The sequence below is a fragment of the Muscardinus avellanarius genome, assembly GCF_963383645.1.
Source record: "Muscardinus avellanarius genome assembly, chromosome: 11".
Taxonomy (NCBI): domain Eukaryota; kingdom Metazoa; phylum Chordata; class Mammalia; order Rodentia; family Gliridae; genus Muscardinus; species Muscardinus avellanarius.
Window position 1 is genome coordinate 6,042,999 of NC_137797.1, and position 19,832 is coordinate 6,062,830.

The 19,832-nt window shown below is 48.9% G+C and overlaps 1 protein-coding gene across 1 annotated transcript in view; it reads left to right on the forward strand.

Moving 5' to 3' along the window:
* The window catches only part of EFCAB6 (EF-hand calcium binding domain 6), a gene marked incomplete at its 3' end in the record, with an annotated part of 234,913 nt that overhangs the window by 113,395 nt on the left and 101,686 nt on the right, over positions 1-19,832 (forward strand). Inside the window, exons 13-16 of the mRNA XM_080704765.1 lie at positions 5,027-5,086; positions 5,190-5,350; positions 8,112-8,300; positions 10,146-10,296. Of these exons, the coding sequence (XP_080560891.1) occupies positions 5,027-5,086; positions 5,190-5,350; positions 8,112-8,300; positions 10,146-10,296 (561 nt within the window). The remainder of the gene's footprint in view (positions 1-5,026; positions 5,087-5,189; positions 5,351-8,111; positions 8,301-10,145; positions 10,297-19,832) is intronic.

A 19,832-nucleotide genomic window follows, 5' to 3' on the forward strand; every position in this document is an offset into this window, starting at 1 on the left:
GCTAATTGCCTCCAGTGATCAACCAACACTTGCTTTTAGTATTTGTTTCTTTTGCACGAAGGGTTGACAGTTTTATTATTAGAAATGTGTCTCTAACTTTAATAGCTATTAACATTTAACATTTTTAAAGAATTTTTAAAAAGCCAGATTCGTTTCAAATAATGCATGAAACAGGCAGTGTTTGTAGAAGACATCTTTTAGCAGGTACCAATTAGCTTTTGATTTTAGTTTTATGAAGTTGGTATAGCTACATATCTAAGTCAAACCAGTCATGTGAAAGGACACACTGTTTCCTGTCCGAGCTGCTGTTTCTGTTGCCCAGATTGGACCAGGCACCTGGCCTGGGGATGGGGCTGGGTCACCTCACCAAAGTCACTGCACCCACTCAGTTGGCTCCATGCAAAATACAGCAAGCTCATCAGCAGTGGGCCTCTCTGCCTGTGTGGACTTGCATAATGGCCTTATAGCATTTGGCGCACACTTCATGGTTAAAACTGGGGCAGTTTAAGCCGGGCGTGGTGGCGCATGCTTGTAATCCCTGCGCTTGGGCAGCTGAGAAGAAAGGATCGCACAAGTTCGAAGCCAGCCTCAACTACTGAGTGAGGCTCTCAGCAACTTAGTGAGACCCTGTTTCCAAATAAAATATAAAATGGGTCTGGGAGTATAACCTGGAGGTAGAAAGCCTCTGAGTTCCACCTCCAGTACCACCAAAAAATATATACATAAATAAAAATAAAAATGGGGCAGTTGATTGGAATGTCACATTTAAATTATGCCTGTAATTCCAGAAATTTGGGAGGTTGAGACAGAAGGATCTCAGGTTTGAGGCTAGTCTTAGCAGCTTAGTGAGACCCTGTTTCAAAAGTTTAAATAATTTGATGGGCATGATGGTACATGACTGTCATCCTCGAGCTTGGGAGGCTAACACCAGAGGATTTCAGGTTCGAGGACAGCCTCCGCAATTTAGTGAGACCCTTAGCAATTCTCAAAATAAAAAATAAAAATGGCTGGGGGTATTGCTCAGATAAAGAATTGGGTTTGATCCCCAATACTACACCCCCCAAAAAATTGCCTTCTCTTGGTGAATCTAAAAATTTTCCACCAACATCTTGGACCACCTTGATAGAGCACATTCCATAACTCACTTTAAAGTTTTGTGATTATACAAGTACTAGACATTCATTGTAGATCTTTTGAAAACACCCCAAACTAGAAAGATGAAAATCACGATCTAATTCTCAAGTCCCAACACCCAGAAACACCCGCAAGTAAAATGTTGGCCATTTATATTTATTGTTATTTCTTCCATCGCGGTTGACTCGTTTTCCTGTGGTTTTCTGTTGAGTCTCTCACCCTCGCGCTCCCTGCTGCCTTTGCACTCTTTGCCCACAGCATTGAAAGCTCCTCGTGTGCCTGCCCTTCAGTGGCGACCCAGGGTCTTCTGTGCGTGTTCTTGTCACCGGACATGTAGGCCCTTGGTTTACTCCCTCCGTGGAGGACAGCGCTGCTAAGCAGCTTTGTGCAGAGACCTCTGCTTTCATCTGAGGATTTTTCTAGAGTAGATCTGAAAATAGGAAGTACTGGGTCAGAAGTGTTGGGCTCTTTCATGCTTCTTTACATAAAAAAGATATATGCATGTGTATATATGCATATATTTATATATATAAATATATATAAATAATCTTTTTAAATATGAAAGGTCTCATGACCTATTTCTTTTTTTTTTTCAAGTGTTTGTGTGTTACTAGGGTTTGAACTCAGAGGTACAATTATTCTAACTCTGAGCTACACCTCCGGCCTTTTTTATCTTTTGTTTTGAAACAGGGTCTTGCTAAGTTGCTGAGGTTGGTCTTGAACCTGTGATCCCTCCTGTCTCAGCCTCCCAGGTACTGGGATTACAGCACTGGGCGTGCACCACTATGCCTAGCTTGTAACCTGTTTTCTAGAAAATGGATGGAGAGGGAGGATGGGAGCCAACAGGTACGGTGTGGTCTTAGGTGCTGTCTTGCACTGGTGGGGAGGGACATGAACCTGTGCACTCAGGCAGCATCTGTAACATACTGGAGAAGACATGGCTTGACTCAGTTTACTACTGATGCTTCAGAGAAAAGTCAGTCGAGTCACAGGCATAGAGGCCATCAGCCAGGCAAGAGCAGCAGGGGGCCTGGGCTTCTGTGCTCAACACGCGGCCTCCACCACTTGGAAGCTGTGTTCAGTCAAGCGTTTCTGTCCAGGACTCCAGTCTCTCTGTAAGGCGAGGCTGATAACAGTCGCTCCTTGTAGGGCTGCTATGGAAGTGTACTAGGGTTACACACACAATACCTAGAATCCAGTAAATAGTAATTTTCAGCCACGTTAATATCATGATTTCCTGAGTGTCCCCCTTGGGCAGGGTGGTGCCCATAGCCCAAACCCACATCACTGGTCCACCTTGAGCCCAATTCAAAAGGAATTCCCAAAGCCCTCTTGCACACCGAAGTGAATGATCACAGCTTCTCCTGAGCTCCACGGTGGGCAGACCTCTTGCAAGCCTTTAGGACCCATAACCCCCTTGGACATCACAGCAACCCATACGTGGCTAGCATAAAAAGCAAAACATGTGGGGATATTTGTTTAACATAAACCAGGTCATGTCAGCCACACTTAAATTCTTCTGACGGCTTTCAGGGACTCGAGATAAAACAGAACTGTCTAGAATATACAATAGGCCATGTATCCTGCAATCCTGCTGCCTGGACAGGCTCCTCTTCAGCTCCTTGCCCCCCCCCCCCACCCGAGGCGGCCCCTCTCAGGTCTCCACAGTGCAGGCCCAGCCTCCTGGGACTCCTTCCTCCCTCCTGTCCTGTGATGCCATTTGCAGAGCTCAGCGTGCTCAGCACCTGCTCGGGACCCTCCCTGACCTCCCAGGCCAAGCCCTGGCCTCCCATGGGCATCAGGGCTGGAGTTGCTTCTGTGACACGCAGTAGTCCTGTCTCCACAGAGGCAGAGGATGCCTTCCTGGATGGTGGCCCACCTGACCTGGGTAGGGATTGATGGTTTAAAGGGTGAATGCAAGCCGGGCGTGGTGGCGCACGCTTGTAATCCCCGTGCTTGGGAGGCGGAGACTGGGGATAGCGCAGGTTCGAAGCCAGCCTCAGCGGGCTTAAGAGACCCTGTTTCCAAATAAAATATAAAATAGGTCTGGGAGTGTAGCCCAGAGGTAGAGGGCCCCTGGGTTCCATCCCCAGTACCACCAAAAAAAAAAAAAAAAGATGAATACATTTTAAAAATTAATCCTAACATCAAATAATTGGCATCCACTTTTATATCTTGCTGGTATCTTCCAATTATTTTCCTTTAAAAAACAATATATTGCCGGGCATGGTGGCACACGCTTGTAATCCCTGCGCTTGGGAGGCAGAGACAGGAGGATCGCACAGGTTCGAAGCCAGCCGCGCGCACTGGCTTAGGAGACCCTGTTTCCAAATAAAAATGTAAAAAATAGGTCTGGGAGTGTAGCCCGGAGGTAGAAGGGCTTCCAGGAACCCCAGTATCACAAAAAACCCAATATATTGAGGTATTATTGTCTTTTTAAACTGCATATATTTAATATATACATTTTTTCTGATGCTGGCAATTTAACCCACGGGCATTCTGCCCTCCAGCTACATCCCTGGCCTTTTACTTTTCATTTTGAGACAGGGTTAAGTTGTTGAAGGTCTTGTTACGTTGCTGAGGCTGTCTTCAAACCTGTTATCCTCCTGTGTCAGCCCTTCAGGTACTGGGATTGCAGGTAAGCACCCCCATGCCCAGCTGACATGTACATTTTAACGAGTTTGGATATGTACTTTTATATGTTATACTTATTTTTATTTTAAAACGGAATCATATAATTAATGACATTTTAGTCTAGGTTGTTATTAATACATTAACATTTAATACCAATAAAATCTGCTATATAATATTAAAAGATACCGAGCACTCGCTGTTAGAATCTACATGTTCATGTTTGGTTTTCTGTCTCTAAAATTTTCTCTAAAAGACATCTTGGTACCTGCTTTTTTGCATGAATCTTGCTTTGGCACAAAATTTCAGAAGTAGAATTATTGAGATGTTAGCATATAAGAGAATATACATTTTATTTTATTCATTACTATAGTTCTTTTTAAAGAGGCGTGTATGTATAAAATACAAAATGTAGGATGTGATAAGGGACAGGTGAAGAAGTAAATTTCCTCCCAACCCTGCTCCTACCCACCAGAACACCCTCTCATCAATCTCTCTCTCTCTCTCTCTCTCTCTCTCTCTCTCTCTCTCTCTCTCTCTCTCTCTCCCTCTCTCTCTCTCCCTCTCCCTCTCCCTCTCCCTTTCTCTCCCTCTCTCTCTCGCTAGCGCTCTCTCTCTCTCTCTCTCTCTCTCTCTCTCTCTCTCTCTCTCTCTCTCCCCCCCTGTCTCTCTCTCCCTCCCTTCCTCCCTCGTGTGTGTGTGTGTGTGTGTGTGTGTGTGTGTGTGTGTGTGTGTGTGTGTTTTCTTGGGGACTGGACCCAGAGGCATTCTATCTCTGAGCCCCATCCTCAGCCCTTTTTTATTTTTATTTTTTAATTGGTGCATTATAGTCATACATCTTAACAGAGTAAGATGGTGGAGACACACATGCATACATCACTCATGTAGCCTTTCCCAGTTCCCTCCCCCTTTCCTCCCCTCCCCCTTCTCATGTTTGGCTTATTGATTGACTCTGATATGTGGGTGAATGCACATCATGTACATTAGGGAATTTTAAATTTTATTTATTCTGTTTGAAACAGGTCTCAGTACATTCTTTTATTTAATTTCCAAGTAATGGATTTTCGTGTTCATTGTACGTCTTTAAAATAAGTGCCAATTAAGCGTCGTCCCATTTTCGGATGGCTGTTGGGGGGCTGGCTCACCTGCCGCAGGGCTCGAGGCTACCGGGTAGCTGGGGCAGAGCTGGATGCCAGTCCATGTCCGTCTGCCTCCGGAGCTCCTGCCGAGGTTACTCACAGGCTTCCTCTTGTCCACTTAGACGAGAAACGCATCCCCATGTACAGACACCAAGGCTCCTCTGCACCTGGCCTGGGACTCCGTAAGTGACGCTGCCCTCCCCGCACCGCCTCTCTGTCCGGTCCAGTGGCCAGCACGCCGACCCGCAAATGACAGCCCAGTGAATGCGTCTCTTCTCGTGGCAGGTGGAGGAAATGGTTCACGATGCAATCTCCAGGAACCTGCAAGCTTTTTACGACATGCTGCAGTCGTACGACCTCGGGGACACCGGGCTCATCGGCCGAAATAACTTCAAGAAGATTATGCGCACATTCTGCCCATTTTTGACAAATGAACATTTAATAAAGTAAGTGGTTTGGGCTGTAAAATTAATCCAGTTCCTCTTTTTCCTCAAATCTCTTTGGTCATTCTAAGCTTTGGGTGCATTTTTGCAGTACTAATAGGTCATTGACGAAGGCTGTCATTTACTGAGCCCTCCCTACACCAGACACCAGTTATGGGTTCAACACATGTGATAGGACTCAGCCCTTAGCACCGCCCCATCGGGAGGCCCCCGTCGCCCCTCCCATGGGCAGACCCGAGGGCTGCAGCGGTGGCGTTCCCACCCCAGTCGCTGGCGCTTGGCGGCCCGGGCTCGTCTCCGCTCTCCGGGATGCTCGGTTCTTTGCGTTGTCGCTGCTGAGCAGACATCTTCCTCTAGTGTTCAGCGATGTCTCGGCTCTTCCCTGGTCATGGCTTCAGTTCAGTCGCCTTCTGCGAGTCACTGTGGTTGTAAACATGATGTCTTGATCATGAAGCCGTTGGGCTATAGGCGGTCAACTCAGTTTTTCAGGGGCAGGCCAGCCGGGTTAAGTCACAGCAGAGCTCTCGACTGGCATTTCTGGGCCAAGAAGTGTGAGCTGGACCACGGCAGATTTGCGTGGCGTGCTCCGGGTTGAGCGCTCCGCTTCCCGGCTCGTCCCTGAGCTTGGTGGTGAGGAGGGCAGCCAGCACCCCTCCCTGTGCCTTTTATCTTCAGGGATCTGGCTGCATTCAGCCTTGCCATAAACAGTAGCTGAGACTGTGCTTTCATACCACTTTAATCGAAAACCTAGTTTTTGGTGGGCGAGCCAATGCCAGAAGGAGGCGCGAGTTACGTGGCAGAAATAGGGTAAGAAAGCAGAGCAAGCCGGGCGCGGTGGCACAGGCTTGTAACCCCAGCATTCGGGAGGCTGAGACCGGAGGATCGTGGTCTGCAGCCAGCCTCAGCTACTCAGTGAGGCCCTTTGCGTCTCAGTGAGACCCTGTTTCAAAAGAAAGAATAAAAAGTAGGGCTAGGGGTGTCGCTCAGAGGTAGAATGCCCTGGGTTCCATCCCCAGTACTGCCAAAAGAGAGAGAGAGAGAGAGAGAGAGAGGAGGGGGGGGAGGGAGGGAGGGAGGGAGGGAGGGAGGGAGGGAGGGAGGGAGAGAGAGAGGAGAGAGAGAAGAGAGAAGAGAGAAGAGAGAAGAGAGAGAGAGAGAGAGAGAGAGAGAGAGGGAGAGAGGGAGAGAGGGAGGGAGGGAGGGAGGGAGGGAGGGAGGGAGGGAGAGAGAGAGGAGAGAGAGAAGAGAGAAGAGAGAAGAGAGAAGAGAGGAGAGAGAGAGAGAGAGAGAGAGAGAGGAGAGAGGGAGAGAGGGAGGGAGGGAGGGAGAGAGAGAGGAGAGAGAGAAGAGAGAAGAGAGGAGAGAGAGAGAGAGAGAGAGAGAGAGAGAGAGAGAGAGAGAGAGAGAGAGAGAGAGAGAGAGAGAGAGAGAAAGTCCAGAGAGGGCTTACAGCACAGGCTCTGCAACCACACTGCCCAGGTTCAAATCTTGGCTCGGTCCTGAACAGCTGAGTGCGTGGGCAAGCTACTTAACCTCCGCGAGCCTCGGTTTCCTCTCGTGAACATCCCTTTGTAGAGTTTGGCGAGGACCAATGCAGTGGCGCACGGAAGCCTTTGGGTGCCACGCATCGCACATCACGCCTTCCAGGTTAATGTTGGCAGAAGCTGTTGCGGGTGGGGAGTCGCCTGGCTCCAGCTAGGTTCAGCTGCTTTTGATGTCTCCAAAACCACAAACAGTGCAAAATGCTGTTTTATCCTTAAGCTTTTCAAGATAGAATAGAGAGAGTGTACAACTTCATGATTAGAAAAATATTTTGCAAAGTGTTGAAAAATAAGTAAATCCCTGGCTGGGAGGCGGTGTGCGGTCACGCCATGGCAGAGTGTTGGCCTACCGGGGTTGGATACTTTGCACCCCAAAAAGGTCATTGGTGGTTTTCTATATTTTTGTAAAATATTTACATATGCTAAAGTTTCAGTATAACTTCATACTGATATTTCTAATTAAAATGTTACTTTTATGCTTGATGTGTCTTTACCGTGGTATACTGTATATGAAACAGGCTACACATATGTAATGTTGTAACATTATGAAAGTCACTGTGTGTCCACATCCGTGAAGCCACCACAAGACATCCGTCAAGATATCAAACACTTTTATCCCTCCCAAAGCTTTCTGGTGCCTTTTTCTACAGTGCAAAGCTCCCTTCTCCCACCCACAAACAAATACAGATCCTCTCTCTGTCACTGTAGATTACTTTGCAATTTCTAGGACTTCATATAAATGGGGACACTTGTGTGTTCTCTGTCCTTGTCTGGCTCTATTAATGAAAAAAAAAAAAAAAACGGCACTGAGAGCCACTCACGGTTTTATGTGTATCAACGGATCAGTCCTCTTCACCCCTGAGTAGTATTCCACTATCTTGGCATGGCTTTACCAGTTTGTGATTCTATTTATCTATTGATAGACATATGCTTTGTTTCCAGTTTGGGGCCATTTCAGATAAAGCTGTGTGCATCGTACCACTCTTCTTGTAGACATACATTTTCATTTCTCTTGGGTAAATGCCTAGAAGCAGAATGGCCAGTTCCCCTGATAGCTGGGTGTTCAGTTGCTGAACTGTCTTCCCAAGTGGCTGCATGTGGCCACGCCCGGGAGCGTCAGATGGCGGCTGTAGTGACATGTCTCCTTCCGGATGCCTGGAGGGTCAGTCCTTTTGATTTCAGCCATTCTAACGGGTGTGCTCTCATTATTTTTTCAAATTCAGACTCTGCAGTAAGTTTCAGGATACGCCTTCAGGAAGAATCCTTTACAAGAAATTCTTGGCATGCATTGGAATTAAGGGCCTGCCCTCTGTCTCTGAGATGTTCATTCCAAAGGAGCAGCCGAGTGAACATTTGCAGCAGCAGCAGCAGCAGCAGCAGCAGCAGCAGCAGCAGCCCAATCTTCCTGAGCGGTAAAATAAAAGCAAGCTGCGGTGCTTTATGGGAAAGGTCTTCAGTAAATCTTTGTTGGCTAAATGAGTGTTCTAATAGTTTATCGTTTAAATAAGAAAGGTGGCATGCTGTGCGTGCAGTTCTTGGAGTCCATGAATTTTAAAACTCAGAGCAAGCAGAGAGCTTAGGAATGACTTTATTTTAGGATTGGAAGCCTGTGGTCTGAGAGGTGTGGGCACCTGCTTCCCCGGCACTGGGTGGCCATCCAGGGTCACGAGTCCAGGACGCCCGCTGCTTTGCTGTGCCTTCTCTGTCCATGATACTTCCTTCCAGACACCTGGACTCTTCAGCACCTTCTCATATTTCTTGCAAAGCACACCATTAAGCCAGCTCACATTTCCTGATATGAATGATAGAATTATTAAGAAGATTGCCAAATTGAATTGTAACAATAAAATACACTTAGCAAACCTATAAAAAACTGGACTGGCGAACATTCTAGTTCTCCTTAATTCTAAAAAATGCAGGTTCAGTCTAATGAAAATATATTATTTTAACTTGCTTGTTCATCGCTTATCGTACATCCCAGGAAAGGGAGCACTCAGCTGACTTTGGTTGGCCATCTCCCTTTTAGAGAGCTCTGAAGTGCGGAGCAGGGGGCCGCCTTAGTGACATGCTAGCAACATCTGAATACCCGGCTTCTCAGTAGGAGCCGCCTTACAATGAGCAGCACGATGGTATTTTAAGAGGAAGGTTAAATATCCTGTGATATGTCTGTTTCCTGAAACCGAGGACAAGAGTATCGGTAACCGGGGAGCTCTTGACCGTCAGGAGGAGCAGGCGGAGAATGGAAGCCCATCCCCATGACTCGCTCACGTCCGTGCTGTTCTTCCCAAAAAGGGACCCAAGGGCCGTCCAGTGGGCTGAGGAACCATCACCCCCCAGACACGCACACGCACTTGCGGTGGTCACAGGAGATTTAGTTTTACAAATCGCGGTGGTTTCACAAGTCAGCTTGGGATAATTGTGGCCTCCCTTCTTTTTCAAGGGCATTGGTGACTTCCCCAATCTAGTTACGGCAACATGATCTGTTTCTTTAATTTGACATTTTATAATGGGCCCTGGCTTTAAATTTTTCCAGTTTATAAAAACATTCTTCTGCCTAGGTGTGCTGGCATATGCCTATAATCCCAGTACTTGGGAGACTGAGACAGGAGGGTTACAGGTTCGAAGCCAGCCTCAGCAACTTAGCAAGACCCTCGGCAATTTAACAAGACCCTGTTTCAAAATTTAAAAAGAGGGCTGAGGGTGGAGTTCGACAGCAGAATGTTCTTGGGTTCGATCCTTAGTACAAAAAAAAAAAAAAAATCCTTTTCAATCACATGTGCCCGTTCTCACACCAGTTTTAGTTTTGTTTTTGTAAATAGGGTCTCACTAAGTTCCTGAGGTTGACCTCAAACTGAACCTGTGAACCTCCTGTCTCAGCCTCCCAAGTACTGGGATTACGGGTGGCACCCTACTCCCTGGACCTACACCATTTTTTTTTTTTTCTGCTCAAAGCACAGTTAAGCCTTAGCATGAGGTCAGGATCTCTCCCTTTAAGCCCCACCCAACTGCCACCGAATTTTAGCAGACAGGAGCCTGTATGTGAGTACCGTGCCGCTGGCCCCCAGTTCTGGCCCTGCTGCCTGTGAGCCAGGGGGACATGGGGAGCCCCTAAGTCACCCCACCTGTCCAAGCAGCTGCTTCCCTATGGTGAAGCCAGGCTGGTACTTGGCTGTCGTGGGTAAGTGGGGAGTGAAGCTCTAGGCGGCAGCCTGCGAGTGGCAGTTAATGCCAGATCTAAACGGCTGCTTTGATTTCAGAACGAAGCCCACGACCAAGAACATGACCAAAGAAGAGGTCGTTGAGAAGCTCCGAACCTATCTCCGGCAGCAGGACTCAGTGTTCCGGCAGCGGTTCCTTGTCGTCAGCAGGGACCCCAATAGGAAGATCAGCGCGCGGGACTTCAGGAAGGTAGGCGGCGGTTCTCCACGCCTGCAGAGGTCCTCTCTCCCGCGCAGGTTAGGTTGTTTCTTTCCATCAACACACTTGAGAGGAGCGGAAGCAAGTTGCCAGGCCTGGTTTATTCCGGGACAAAGCAGATCCATCGCTAGACATCTTTCAACAACTTGGGCCAAAAAACTCTCTTTGGCACATCTCTTCGGAGAATACTTCCAATACGGATGGGGCCAGTTTTGGGTATTTAAACTTTTAAAGCCAGGCGTCGGTTGCTGCCTGGCATGGCTCCCTCTGCGGCCTGGCACCGGGCGGCACAGGCAGGGCGGGGTGGGAGCGAAGCCACTCTGGCCCCTCCAGAGTCCCTGCCATGCTCTGGTGGGGTTTGCTTCTCGAGAAAGTGAAAGAAAAGAATCTGGCAGCGAAATATGAGAAGCGCAGAGGGCTGATTTGCATGGGCTTATGGGAACTGGTGGGCTCCTGCCAGGAAAGGCTCAGCTTGAAGGGTTCTGCGTAGACTTCGCAGGAATTAATTCAAAGGATTGCTTAAAATTCCTATTATGATCCTTCTAGCTAATCAGCTTCAGCGATTTTTAAGGAGAGTGTTTCAGTTAGTAAGTAGCAGCATCCATGTGGGCAAATGAGAAGAAAGCAACGAAATACACTTCCAACAAGAGCATTACATTAGTAGCCACCACTGCTCCAGCCCACCTCTGTGCCAGGTACTGTAAAAGGCTCTTGACTCCGGCCCCTATTCCTGAGCCTCGTGGAGCCTCCTGGAGGCAGCATCTTGGAGGATGGGCTTGAGGCACCCCGGGGGCTCGCTGGGGAGATATTCAGTCCCTGTTCCTTGCCCCCCCAAAAAACAAAGTCAAAGGATGTGGCAGGTCTGTACCTATGTGAGCAGCAGGAGACAGCCAGGGCAGCAGTCCAGAAAGACTTAGAAATAAGGGGCAAGGCCAGGCACGGTGGCACACGCCTGTAACCCCAGTACTTGGCCGGCTGAGACAGGAGGATCCCAAGAGACAGGAAGATCGTAGGTTCGAGGCCAGCCTCAGCAATTTAGCAATTGCTAAATTGCTAAATTTAGAAACTTAAATTGCTAAATTCAGAAACTTAGTGAGACCTTCAAGATAAAAAAAAAAAAAAAAGAAGGGCTTGACTAGAAAATAAAAAGGTGGCTAGAAAAATAAAAAGGAAGGTGGGAAGGAAGGAAGGAAGGAAAGAAGGATGGATAGGTAGGTAAGGGGCAATGCTCAAGGATGGTTTGAGCTTGCCAGTTTGGGTAGCCACATTGCCAGTAACTATTCACTGGTGACCTGGATGAGAATCAGCAAGTTCCACCCCAGACCCAGTGGAGTGCTACAACCATGGGAGCTGAGGGCGGGTTGGGAGGCCCACAGTGCCAGCCACCTGACTCCCATCATCCCCTTCCCTCGCCAGCAGGCACTCAGCCCTAGGCTCCATTTTACCCAGGTCACCTGGCACCAGGCCCGAGTCTGGAGGGGCTACAGCATCCACTCACAGACTCATGGAACGCCATGCTGAGCTGCCTCTGAGCTTTCAGAGGGACAGTGGCCGCCTCTGGGCAGTGCAGAGCCGGGCCAGCACGCACAGCTGCTCATCCCCTCTGTGACGGGAGCACTGGGCCATTGGCAGCGGCAGCTCCTTCCATCTCTGGCCTCCTGCGCCCTGCGTTAGGCCGCGGCGCCCTAGGCCCTGGCCCTGCCGTGGATGCGCCTGAACTCGTCTCCTGTGACCCCCGCCCGCGCCGCCTCACCTGGGACATGGAGAGAGGTGTCCTGCTCTCCGCATAGCCGCTCCACCAGCTTTCTTCCCGTTCTCGTTTGAGGGCAACCCTCCTTTCTCTTGCTCTGGTCTGAAGTCTTGTATTCTTTATTGATTCCTCTCTTCCTCATATATCAGCTCACCAACAAGCCTGTTGGCGCCCTTCAGGGTTGTTCTAAGATATGATGGAGCGTTGCTACCCTACCTCCTCTGCCTGCTTTCTCTCACTGCAGACCTGGGCCCTGCTTTCAGTTTGGCCCCATGGCGGCCAGAGCGGCTCTTTAACAAGAAGCCTCCTGCTCAGACCCACCCGTGGCTCTCTGTCTGCCCGGCCTCAGCTCTTCCCAGTCTGATACTGGCTGGCCACACAGCGGCCATGCCAGCCTCCTAGCCCCATCCCCTGTCATGGTTTGTATTTAAAATCTCCCTCAAGGCTCATGTGTTAGGCATGTGTAGCCAGATGTGGAGGCAGGACACAGCTGGAGGAGATGGATCACTGGGGCCATGGCCTTGAGCCACTTGTCCCTGGTGGTCCCCCGCTCCTACCATCTTTGAGCTGAGCATGGCTCTTCCTCCTCCTTTGTGTCCTGAAGCCCTGCCACTGAGTCATTCAGCCTTAGAGCTGGCCAACCTTGGACGGACCTCTGAAATCTCTAAACCGTGAGGCAATAATCCTCCCCTCTAAGTTTTGCTTGTCAAATATTGTGGTCATGGTGATGGAAAAGCTGGTTAAACCAACCCCTCCAGGCACTCCACCTCCACCCTGCTGCCTGGCATGTGTCTTCTCTGCTGTCCGCAGGGCTCGAGTTCCATGCCTCTCTTCCATGGAGTGGCCCTGGCATTGCCATCGCAATGACAGCCTGGGCCCCGTGGCCCTGGGTCTGTCTCCAGCGGGTGGTCCCGTTCGTCACACGTGGCTCCGTGCTTCCCCTCTTTGGCCCACACAGTCGCTCGTCTTCCTGTTACAGTAAGAGTCACGGTCGGCACTGATCTCTGTATAGAGACGTCTCCCGAGTCCTCGGCACCACGAGCATATGCTCAGTGAATGACCTCGAGGAGGAACTGGAGCCCCAGGGGAGCCTGACACGTACGCGGCCCTGTGGGCTCAGGCTGCGGTGCCCCAGCAGCCCCTGGGGACCCCTAGGCAGGAAGCTGGGCTCCCCACTGTCCAGGGCAGAGCTTCAGTCCCTTTCCCTGCACCATCCCTGCCACCACTGTGGATTCTGCTGACCTCGAGCGATGGCTAACTGAACCTCTGGGATGCTACCTGTGCCATGCAGGTAACCAGCAAGCTGCTTGGCTCCCTCTCATGCTTCCCGGCCGCTTAGAGATGTCCCTGCTATATGGGGGGGCCTGGTAAGGGAAAAGGAATGATAGAAACCAAGAACAGCCATGCCCGGGCCGCAGGGACGGCGTCCTACAGCCCGGGGGCCTGCAAAATGTACGTACTTCTCACAGTTCTGCAGACTGGAAGTCCGGCTCAGGTGCCAGCATGGTTGGGCTCTGGTGAGGGCTTTTCTGGGTCACCGGCTGTGGACTTCCTACTCCACCCATGCGTGGCGGAGGAAGGACGAGTGTTCTTTGGGGTCACCCCTTTGTTGTGAGTGTGGCACTGGGAATTGAACCCAGTACATTCTGCTTCTGAGCTACACCCTCAGCCTTTTCTTAATTTCTGCTTTGAAACAGGGTCTTGCTAAGCTGCAAAGGACGGCCTTGAACCTACAATCTTTGTCTCAACCTCCCAAGTACTGGGATTACAGGTGTGCGCCGCTACACCTGGCTTCTGGGATCTCTTTTAAAGGGACATTAGTCCTGTTCACACTGGCAGGTGGGGTTTTAACATATGAATTTTAGAGAGACAAATCTAGTCCATAACAGATCAATAAGTAAGGTATAGAGTTTGTTGTATTTTTTATTTTATTTTATTTTATTTTATTTTGGTGGTACTGGGGTTCCTGGAAGCCCTTCTACCTCCGGGATACACTCCCAGACCTATTTTTACATTTTTTTTAAGTTTGGAAACAGGGTCTCCTAAGCCAGCGCTCACAGCTGGCTTCGAACCTGCGTGATCCTCCTGTCTCCGCCTCCCAAGCGTGGGGATTACAAGCGTGCGCCACCACGCCCGGCCTGTTTTCATTTTTGGAAACAGGGTCTCTTAAGCCAGGGAGGCTGGCTTCGAACCTGCGCGATCCTCCTGTCTCCGCCTCCCAAGCGTGGGGATGACAAGCGTGTGCCACCACGCCCGGCTTGTTGTATTTTTTAAACAAAAATTAATGACCAATTACTATGGACACAATTAGGCAAATCATACACTGGCATCCTTTCTAGTGACTTGTTAGGAAAAATCCTATATGACTGCCCTTAAAAATGTACAACCCTGGAGTCATTTTAAACAGCCTACTGTAGACCTGGGCTTGAATGTCATAAGCTGTAAAGCCTCATGTAAATGTAAATTATCAGTGCTGAGGAGGCCCCTTACAAATCCGGGCAAACACCTTCCTTTCAGTGAAATCAGCTAGAAACACCATGGGCTTACATCATAGAAGGCAGGAATTTAGGTTAGATGTAGTGCCGGCACCCAGATGATCGGACGTCTTTGGAAATGACTTCTCTCTGGAGATCTGCAGGTATAATCGACCACAGAACTCTGTCAGGGCAAGAGCAGTGATAGTGATGGTGAGACGTATGATTATCACCACTGGAACAATGGTGAAGGCGATGGTAGAAACCGGCCCCTCCGATATGCAGGCGCTGGGGCCATGGCTCTGCGCGCATGACCTCTGATCCTCACAGGGACCCCATCAGGTGTAGATGACAGGCTGCCCACTTTACGAAGAGAAGAGCAACGCGTCAGGGCTGAGGGCTGGCTCCGTGGGAGCTATCCAGGAGCCTGGTTGGATCCCCGGCTCTGGCAGCTGGAGTAGCAGGGTCTTGTTAGCTGTGATACGGGCCAGGTAGTGCAATACAATCGCCCTGTGTCACACAGGCTGGCTGGGTGTAATGCGGCTTCCTGGGCTACTGACAGGTTGTCTCAAGGTTGTATCTGGCCTCAGAGTTTGGCCAGGAGGACATTGCTTTGAATAACAACACCACTTCTTCCTCTCGTGGGTCCTGAATACACAGTGCTCCCGTCGCCTCTTTTTCCAACTCTGCATCACAGCAGTTCGTCCGTGAAGCAGTTGCAGTTTCCTCCCGGGAATCGGGAGCTAAGTTCGGAGTCACTGACATCGTTCCGCCTTGCTGTGCTGGCAAAAAGCCGTTCATTATTCACACATAGGCGGCGCTCCTCGTGGCCTGGGCACCGGGCATGTAAATGAGGAGTGCTGGTGACTTCCTCTCCCAGCCGTCTGCCTCCTTGGGCCGGGCAGAAGTGGCTGACTGCGGGCTTCAGCGAGGGCCGCTGGGGACTGGCGGCCTCTGCATGGAGGAGAACACCTCCATGCCTGCTCCATGGTGTCCAGGCACGTGTTGTCACTCTACAGAGGGTGTATACTAACTGATCATTTGTCTTCCCGTGTCCCAGTTTAGTGGGACATGGCTGAGCTTTTGATGTATGAGAGATGACAGGTGAGCCCTGCTCCGTTGGCCGAGCCAGTGGGGTGAATGAAGGCCGTGTGCTTCCCGAGGCCGTGGAGCGAAGGGGACGAGAGGGCACTGAGCTTTCTGCGCCCTTTCTCACAACCACCTCGGAACGTGTGTCCTCTCTCCAGGGAAACACCCCTCGCCCAGGTCCTGGCTCTGACCACCGGCCCAGGTAGCCTGTCCCCTCAATATACAGGCTGAGGGGCTCTCACTAACAGAGCTGGCACCAACCACGTGGGCCACAGATAAGGCAGAGGTGGAGTTTCTGACCTAGACACCAGGGAAACCGCTTGCATCCCCTGGGGTGGTGACCTGCCAGGAACAGAAAGTGACAAAGCCCTAAAGACACGGAGGCCTGGATAAGTCCGATGGATAATTAGACTGATTGAGCTACACAGCCCATCAGGAACTGAGGCAGCTTTATGATTCAAATTCCCCGTGAGTGGCTGTTTCTCCGTGAGCCATCGAGGCTCTGTAGCGCGCTGTTATTCTTAGCCGCACCCCTGGAGGCTCGCCGAAGCCTGGGAGAGGGCAGGGCCGTGGGGCTCACCAGCAGCCTCTCTGCGCACCTGAGATGCGTATCGAGGAAGCAAGAACTGGAGACGGCTCGAAAGGTGTCCTGGATCCCTGGTGCCCTCTGCCCCCTCCCTCTACCTGCTGCAGGCAAGGACACCGCCTTGCTCGGCACAAAGGGAGCTTTCCTTCTTCCTCTGAGCCCTCCGATACGCAGGTGCAGGGGACATGGCTTTGCATGCCTTAGCTCTAACAGCACAGGGACCCCAAAAGGTATAGATGACGGGCTACCCACCTTACAAAGAGCAAAGTGTCAGGGCTGAGGGCTGGCTCCGTGGGAGTCAACTGCTCAGCTAGTCAGAAACCACGAATTTAATTAATAATAATATAATATGTAATATGATAGTAATTGTTAATTATAGCCCGCAGTCAGCCACTCTCTGCCTGGCCCAAGGAGGCAGATGGCTGGGGAGAATAGGTCAATGGCATTTCTAATTTAGATCCCAAGGTGCCCAGGCCATGAGGAGCGCCTCCTATGTGCAAATAATTAAATTTAATTTTAAATTTATTTTGAAAATTGTATTTTACTTCCACCCTCACCCCTGCTGGCCAAGCAGACCCACAGCCCGGGGGATCTGTGCCATCTCCATCCCTCGGCCGTAGGTTCCTAATGACACGCATGGGCATCAGGGACCCCGGGGTAAAGCAGCCCCCAGATCACACCATCAGGCATCCCAGGCAGAGCCTTGGGCGGGGGAGGCAAGCTGAATGAGTATGACTGAGTGAATTCAAATTTTTTTCTTAAAAGCTAAGTATTCAATAGTTTCTCCCGCCTGGTTTTTAGTCTATTGGACCATCCAGCTCAGCTCAGTAAACAGATATTTTCAAAGCTCTCTGTTATGTATCGTGGTAGTTAAGTGAAGAGAGGGACAGAAAGTTGAGGGAACAGTGAGAAGGACAGACAGACACTTCCACAGTGAGATACACACAGACGCGTCCACACAGGGCGATGGGGAGAGAACGAGGAAGAGAGGGGGAGGGAGCACGCTCTTCCCCTTGAGGGCCGCTGCGGCTAAGGGCTATGGACACCTTGTCACACTCTCATACTTTGACTGACATCAGCAAGGAAGGAATTTTATTTCATGTTCTTGGGCCTGGGGATTGAACCCAGGAGGTTCGACCTCTGAGCTATATCCCCAGTTCAATTTAATTTTTACTTTGAAACAGAGTCTCACCAAGTTACTAAGGTCTCTCTGAGTGGCTGAGGCTGGCCTTGAACCAGTGAACCTTCTGTCTCAGCCTCCTAAGTACTAGGATTATAGGAGTGCGCCACCATACCTGGCCAGGAAGGAATTCTTGATGCTCTTCAGAGCCTGATTGGGTTCAGCACACAAAGTATCCTGTTCAGGGCTGAGGATGTACCTGGAAAGAGGTTTGAAGCATTGTGCTACTGAGGGCGGGTGGTGGAGGGGTGAGGAGGCTCGGTTTACATACTGAGCTTCCCCTGGCCTGCGGTGTGTGTGTGTGTGTGTGTGTGTGTGTGTGTGTGTGTGTGTGTGTGTGTGTTGAGAACTGATCCCAGGGGCATCTACAATCCCAGTCCTATTTATTTTTTATTTTATTTTATTTTTTGCAGTACTGCAGATGGAACCCAGGGGAATTCTACCTTTGAGCTACACCCCTAGCCCTATTTTTTATTCTTTATTTTGAAACAGGGTCTCACTGAGTTGCAAAGGGCCTCACTAAGTAGCCGAGGCTGTCCGCGAACCGCAGTCCTCTGGTCTCAGCCTCTCAAATGCTGGCACCACAAGTATGTACCACTATGCCCAGCTTCCTATTTACTTATTTATTTTTTATTTTGAAACAGGGTCTCAGTTGCTGAGGCTGGCCTGAAACCTACGATTCTCCTGTCTCAGCCTCCCAAATGCTGGGACTACCAGCATGCCCCACTTCCCCCGTCTGGTCTGCAGCTGTTTGTGATTGAGGTCCTTCACATCCCATCTTTGTGGATCCAAGTCCCACACAGCTTTCAGAAGCCTGTACTTCTTTCCCCATCTTCCAGAAACAGCCCTCCTCAGAGGTCACGAGTGGATTCTCTTGGCACTTAGCTGCGCCCAAGCTGGCAAGTCCGTCCAAGGCTACAGGGACCGCGTACCTCAGTGTCACTGAGTCCGTAGGGCAATCGGGGCCTTTCTGCCTGGTGGGCTTTGAAATATATTTGAAATATATTGAGACTTGGACCATGTCTCAACATACATAGCTAGTTTGAGTAGATGTTTCAAAAGCATTTGAAAGGAATACGTTCCCCACCAGAGGAGGTTCGGTTAGTTCTAAGTATGTCAGTCCGGTTGATTATATTATTACACTCTTCAGAACTTGGGTCTCTCTACCAAAGTTTTGCCTGCTCATTCTGCTGACTGTTGACAGAAGGATGTGGAAGTCTTCCATCTGTTTGTGGGTTTGTTTAGTGAAATCCCTTTTTTCCCTGTTGATTGTTGTATTATTTACTTTGCTGCTAAATTATTTAGTACAAATAGATTCAGAATTGATAAAAATTCCTATGAACTATCTTCCTTTATCATTATGACATGACTCTCTTGATGCAAGGTGATACTATTGCCTCTAAGCTTATTTTGCTTGGTAATAATATAGTTATTTCAGCTTTCTTTAGATTAGTATTGGTGTGGTATATATGATTCTACCCGTTCAATTTCAAACTATTTAGGTATTTAAGCCTTGTGGGAAGCATTCAGGCATTTTTCCACAAGCTATAGTGCGGCAGTCTCGATTTAAACTTCAGTCCATCTTGTACCTAATTACTGTGGTAGTTGGTTTGATAGCTATCATCTTAATACTGTTTTCTGTTTGACCCAAATGTCTCGTGTTTCTTTTTTGTCCTTTCTTTCGGATTATTCAACTCCTTCTATTATTTTATTTCCCCTCTCTTAGCTTAGGAGTTAATGGAGTTTTATATCAGCCTTCCTAAGAGGCTACACTAGAGAATTTAACAGGCCTCTTACTGTCAAGTATAAATTATGGGCGCCACTTTCACACCTGTGCTAGGTTCTTAACACTTTGATCTATACCTTTATCTTTTTTTAAAATTTTTTATTGGTGCACTGTATTCATACATCATAGTGGGATACAAAGAAAACTTTTGTAGACATACATGCACACATCGCCAGTCAACCCCCACCCAATCCCCACCCCATTCCCTCCCCATCCCTCCTTCCCATGCTTGGCTTAGTGGTTGACATCTAGTATTATAGCAATTAATCCAAAATTAAAAATGATAATCTCATATAACAGTTTCATTTGTCTGATACCAAGCTTTTGATGACTTAAAGATAACATTTCAATATTTCTTTTTGCTTTCTTTCTTACCATAGAATATTTTTTCTTTTTTTTTTAGGTGAAACTGTCATTTATTTATTTATTTATTTTTCAGAAAAAAAATTATCCTAATATGGAATATGGATTCTAGATACCCAAAATGATCTCAAAAAAGAACAAAGCTAGAAGATGTATATTTTCTGATTTCAAACCATATAAAGCTACAATAATTGAAACAGTGTAGTACTGTTCTAAAGGCAGATATATAAACTATTGGAGCTAAATAAAAGCCTAGAGCTAAATTCTTCCATATATTGTCAAGTTATATTTGACAAGGT